Here is a 5,932-nt window from a genome sequence, read left to right on the forward strand (position 1 = left end):
AGGCCTCGTACAATGGCCGAAGTCATGACCGAGGAAGCTGTCATGCGCTTTGTGGACAGCTTTACATCCTGCGAAGTGTATTCACAGACGGCTTCCGCGACGAGTACCTGAGTAATCAACCGAAATTGCTTTAATGTTGGAATCATTTTTGCCAAGGCTGCTCGGTGCATCGCTGCACGACTGAGGCCATTCTTGACAGAACGAAGAACGAATTGATCGTCAGAAAGCTTTATATCCCTGTGCTCTGCGTACTTTAGTCGCACATACACTCCTGCGGACTGCAAGAGACGTCACTCCGGACGCCGGGCGCAGTGCGGATATGGTGGACAATATTGCGGCGCCTGATCGAGTTACCGGTACGACTTCTTTATGTATTCACAATGCGCGCCTAACGGCTCGCGTTCCATAAGCGCCGCAGATAGCTGAATAAGCTCCAACACGAACGCATGAACGGTGTCGTTGAAGCTTCAACGATCCGGCACTGATCGAGCCTATTGGCGTGGTGGCGCAGGTCAGCTTATTCAGCGTCAAGGTGGGCGAACGGTAGTCGGCGGCACGACGAGAAGGCGTAAAGGCGCCATTTTCTGCTTCGACCACGAATCTTCGGTCCAGCGAAACGCTTCCATTGAGCTCAGAAGACCGAAGCTGCGTAATCATGTCCGAAGATAGAGGTTCCGTGCGGAAATATGCGCGCATTGCGGAGTCGAAGACCTGGGGAACGTATGTCAGCATGTACTATAAAACGGAGAAAGCGAACGACAGAGTCCTGACCAGAGGCCCTCTATTCGTGAAATTTGAGCCCCCTGTCATGTCTACACCCACTTCAGACGACTCGAAGAAGCTGATCCTTGTCATTGGTGCCACTGGGGCACAGGGCCTGGCCGTCGTCGATAAACTTCTAGCTCCATGTGAGGATGGCTCGCCATCGCCGTATGCGGTTCGTGCTCTCACTCGTAATCCGCAAAGTCAACGAGCGAAGGCACTGGCCGAGCAGGGCGTCGAGATTGTTCAAGGTGACGATGATCGATACTGTACCTCTGGCTTCCAATGAATGTCCTTATGATCGATAGGAAAGTTTGACGACTTCGACTCCGTTGCGGTCGCTTTGAAGGGTGCATACGGCGCGTGGATCAATACGGATGGCTTTACCGTGGGCATAGAGAAGGAAGTCTGGTGTGGCATCAGGATCTACGAGCTAGCCAGGCAGGCTCGCATCAAGCACTATGTCTGGAGCAGCCTTGATTATGCATCAAAGGTCCGTCAGCTCACGCTGGCGGGAAGCAGGCGCTGACGACTTACGTGCTTCCCATAGCTGATGGACTTTAACCCTATATACAGATGTGAACACTCCGATGGGAAAGGGATAGTAGCGGACTTTCTTAAATCACAACCGTCGGTGGTTAGCGATACCGACATGTCTTGGACTATCGTGACGTCGGGACCCTACATGGATATGCTCCAAAATGTGAGTCACAATATGACTGCACTATTACAATAAACTGACTCAACGATATCAGATAATGTTTGGACCGCTCAAGCGCAGGATAGATGGTACCGTTGTCTTCGCCATGCCCATAAAAAACGGCCACGCGCCCATGATAGCGCTATCCGACCTCGGGTTCTTTGCCCGGTACACATTCGACAATCGCGAGGGCACCTCTGGCCAGGACCTGTCAATCGCTAGCGACTGGGTTGGGTGGGAATATCTGAAGTCTACGTTCGAGCGCGTTACAGGCCAAAAGGCGGAGATCATCCACCAATCGCTCGACGAGTGGTTCGAGAACTTCGAGCGCGTTGATTACCCCATTGCAAACGAGCGGACTTATGGTGATGGCTCGACCACCTGGAAGGAGAACTTCCAGTGCTGGTGGGCGATGTGGCGTGACGATGTCGTCAAGAAGGATTATGACTGGATCCGGAAGGTGAACCCGAAGGGCCATACTCTAGAGTCGTGGATGAGGGAGCAGCAGTATGGCCCGGAGCTCTTCCAGCGGTCAGACTATGTGCTGAAGAACGTGGAAGAAGGCAAAGGCGCAATGCCGAATTGGGAACGCATCGACAAGCTCTGACGGTGTTAAGTCTCATGGATGCTTCGGAATTGTGCGTGCATCTTTAGGTCTTAGGATGTGTGATGGCAAGTTGGAAGCACAACATAGACAACGGATGCTAGAGATGAGAATCTTTTGTGATACAACTATTAGAGGATGAATGTAGGATTGGTACTTACGAGGCACTCTTGCCGATATGATCACAATGCATTTGAAGAGGTCTATGCGTACGATCACGCTGCAGCTGCAGTCAACCGACTCTGACCCGACGCCACCGAGACGGCATCATTTCGCACAGACAAGTACTTGCTCTCGTGCTGCACAGTCGATCATCATCCGACCACAACCCCAAGTATAGTGACAGCTAATAGTCAAGACTGCAGGGTCATGAAGAGACCACCGATGCAAACCAGTCGACCAGGTAATGGCTTTATTCAGACTCGATGAGTAGCGCAGACATGGAGAACGTTATAGCTCACACTGCCATGACATTAGCGCTCGCCAACCAAGTGCATCGCTTGTTCCCAGAGCACTTTCGGCCCAAAAATGCAATCCAAGGCAAGCACAGACCCGGAGCTTTAAGAATGTTATCCATGTACATTAGGTAATTCCCTAACGAGGTCTACAGTAGTCACGAAAAAGCAGCCAACCCGGCTTGTACATGGAGTGTGAGAGAGACAGACAGAGAGAGCAAACAAACAACCGTAAGTGAGACATGCAGAGAAAGAGTGATGACGAACGGCGAGGTCGTCCAAAGATGATGCGAAGGGACAAGTGTAAGAATAGCGATGATACAGCGCCCGCGGGCGGTGGCGGATGGTAGTAGATGAACACTGAACAGACAGCAATGATAGTAGGAGCGGAAACTGATACGCAAGGAGAACGGATCTTTCCATCTGATGAGAATGAACGCAACGAAAAAAGTGATCATGAGTGAGTGGCTGATCGAGCTCGATCGCCAGAACAAAACACAGACTCAGTAATCAAGGAAGACCGCCTCGCTGAGCCTCCGACTCTCCTCATCCTCGATCCTGCCTGCCTCCGCAAGGATGCTCCCGCGATCATAAATCGTAGGGCTCAGCGCCTGGCGCGGACGCAGACCAACACCCACTGTTGACTTTGTCGACGCCGCGCCGGGGCTCGGGTCGCGTGTTGCCGAGGCCTTCCTGCGAAGCGCAGCGGGGAACGACGACGGTGGAACTGCGGAGAACGCCGACGGCGGCGAGATGGGCGATACGGGCGACTGCGCTGGGTTCGCGCTCGAGTCCGAGTTGGTGCGGTCGACAGTGGACCGCTGCCGCCGGAGGATGGAGAGCGAGCCGACGACGTTCCGCCGGATGTTCTGCATCGAGTTCATCGAGCGCGGGTTCTTGAATGCTGGTGCCTCCTGCACAGCCCCAAGTCAATCAACTACACGTCACCACCAACAATAAAAAGCGACACTCACTTCTGCACCCTCGCTCTTATGCCCAAAAATACCCAACCCCGCTGCCTTGTTCCGTCCGCTCTCCTGGCTCGGTTTCCGAGTGCGCGACCTCGACGCCGCAGCCGCCATCAGCTCTCGCATCTTCTGCGCCTCGCTCTCCATCCGCGCAGCGTACCCCGACCCAAGCCCCGCGACGCCCGGGCTCGCCGGCCCCTCCTCGCTCTCATCCTCCTCGCGCGCATACACCGCCTGCGCCTTGGCCTCGCCACACGCATGCAACGTCGTCTGCGAGCGGCGCGCGCGCTGACACTCTCCCGAGTGCGACAGCGTCGTCGGCGTCGTGGGCAGCCCCGGCTCACTCGGCGTGCACGACGACGCGCTCCGCGTAGGTGATAGTGCAGGCAGCGGCGCCCCGCGCGCCCGGCTCTCCGCCGACAGCCCGCTGTCGGGCGTCGCGAGCGCGTGGTCGGCCTGCAGGTCGGAGACGGTCGTGGAGCGTCCGCGCCGGTGTCCGTGTGCGTGTGATAGTGAGAGGCGCGGCTGGGATGATGCGCTGTCGAGGATGCTGTCGAGGGAGTTGGATGTCGATACGGACGATTGGGGGTTGTGCCGATGGACGGGGCTGGCACGGGCTCGGGATTCAGAGGAACGTGGGGACGCCGTTAGTAAGACTGGAGGCTGCTCCGGCGCGCCCTTGAACGAAGAGGGAGGGACTGCAGATGGCTTGCGCGGTGTCAGCGGCGGACGAGGAGTCGAGTGCGCAGGTGTCTCCGCTGACGACGACCGTCCCCCGACGCTGTGCGACCTCGCGCGAGAGAACAGACTATCAATGCTCAGCCGCCGCCGTCCACGCTCGCGGTCCGAACCCCGGCTTGCAGGTCTCGGTGCCACCAGGTTATCGGCAGAGTTGCGCATATGCGCGCGCCCGAGGAGCGACATTCGTGTGGTTGACGACTCTGTGGCGGATCGCGACGGTACGGCGGATTGCAGCCATTTGGACAGCCGTTCAGAGACGTCGCTCCGACGGCGGGTGCGGGTTTCTGTCGAGGTTTGTGGCTTGTCGGGCACAGGAGGCGGGGGTGGTGGTAGGTCCGGTAGCACCATGGACCGCCGTAAACATTCTGGATTTGGCGGGATGGTGATTGCTTCGAGTATCGCGCTGTAGTCTGGGGCAGCCAGGTCCGCTTCCGATAGTTTGAGAACGGGCAAGTCGACGGGCGTTGCACGCGAGCGCGCCATCTCCTCTCGCATGATCTCATGTCGGTTGGGCTGTGGCTTTCCCTTTATGGTTGATTGCTGCTTCTCCGACTCCTCAGGGTCCTGAGCAGAGAGGGGAGGCGCTTGCTCTTGCTCCTGTTCCTTGCCCTGTCCTTGCTTCCGATTGGCGGTATTCTGGGCCAGCCATGCTTCCTTGATCTTCTTCGCCTCGGACTCAGCGTCATCTCCGGACTCTCCTTTGTTCTGTTCGACCACAACGGCATATCGCTGGTCAAGCACCTTCTCCTGCTCGCTCAACGGGATCATGAAGCCGTCTGCATCCCTATACCGGCTTTTCCTCGATGTCGCTGGGGGTGGATTGAGGCCGAGCGCACGGAAGGCAGCCTCTCGCTGCTCAGGGGATGTGAAGGAATTCTGCAAGGTGTTGGGAACGGGCCCCCTAGGGAGCCGCAGCGACGGCCTAGGCCTAGGGGAAAAAGTGAGGGGGGGCTGTGGCGCGTCCGCTGCGTGGGCTAATTCACATGTGCGGGCACGGCTGCGACTTCGATTGACTTTTCGCTGGGAGTACGATAGCACAGGGGTCGAGATTGCCTGCGAGGCAGACGTAGGATTTGGTCGCGATTTGGATGATGTTTCGCCATGGGGGATGGTGGGGGAACGTAGCTTGTTGGTGATGCGTCGAAACACACCATGGGCGGTAGGTTCTGTGGAGGGCGATGGGAGGGGAACAGGGGGGAGATTGTCGTCTTTTGACCGTCGTGGTCTTGCTACATTGGCGGAAAATGCGGTGAGGGACTCGTACGTTGGCGTTGAGAGGTTGAGGGAGTGCCTGAAGAAGGGCAGGGTCATTAGTGCTGCTAGCTCTGGGTGGCTCTCTATGTAAGCGGAATGGGATGAAGAAAGATCGAGACGACGAGGGCTCGTGAGCGGAAAGAATGCGGCATGTGCCCGGGGTTATGTCAGCAGAAGGTGGTCGGTGAAATATGATAACCTTCGTGAAGCAAAGGGCGATATGGCACGACGTGAAGGTTGGGAGAAAAGTACAAAAGGGGCGAGTAGGAGCACGCGATGGGGAAGGCGTTGCAATGGAATGCCAAGGTTGCAACGTAAAGATGACGGCAGGTACTCACCCGGATGTCTGGCTCGAAGTGGCTGCCATAGGACGGATGCTTGCACAAGGACTGGCGGTGGCGGACTTGCAGGAGACGACGGTCCCATCCGCAGGCGTCCCGTTCGTCTC

At 56.9% G+C, this 5,932-nt stretch overlaps 2 protein-coding genes across 2 annotated transcripts; one reads left to right on the plus strand and one right to left on the minus strand.

Moving 5' to 3' along the window:
- The first annotated feature begins 444 nt into the window (after positions 1 to 444).
- On the plus strand, positions 445 to 2,287 carry LAESUDRAFT_732484 (NAD(P)-binding protein). The gene is made up of 4 exons (XM_040910248.1): positions 445 to 1,013; positions 1,071 to 1,255; positions 1,313 to 1,465; positions 1,518 to 2,287. The coding sequence occupies exons 1-4, from the start codon at positions 656 to 658 to the stop codon at positions 2,067 to 2,069; spliced, it is 1,248 nt and encodes a 415-aa protein (XP_040757962.1). The 5' UTR covers positions 445 to 655; the 3' UTR covers positions 2,070 to 2,287.
- Positions 2,288 to 2,840: 553 nt separating this feature from the next.
- LAESUDRAFT_562110 (uncharacterized protein) lies at positions 2,841 to 5,679 on the minus strand. Its single transcript, XM_040902957.1, has 3 exons — positions 5,153 to 5,679; positions 3,496 to 5,131; positions 2,841 to 3,435 (listed from the first exon to the last, which is right to left on the minus strand). Exons 1-3 carry the CDS (start codon positions 5,539 to 5,541, stop codon positions 3,025 to 3,027), a joined length of 2,436 nt encoding a protein of 811 aa, XP_040757963.1. The 5' UTR covers positions 5,542 to 5,679; the 3' UTR covers positions 2,841 to 3,024.
- Positions 5,680 to 5,932: the final 253 nt, after the last annotated feature.

This window comes from Laetiporus sulphureus, assembly GCF_001632365.1.
Source record: "Laetiporus sulphureus 93-53 unplaced genomic scaffold LAESUscaffold_88, whole genome shotgun sequence".
NCBI classification, from domain to species: domain Eukaryota; kingdom Fungi; phylum Basidiomycota; class Agaricomycetes; order Polyporales; family Laetiporaceae; genus Laetiporus; species Laetiporus sulphureus.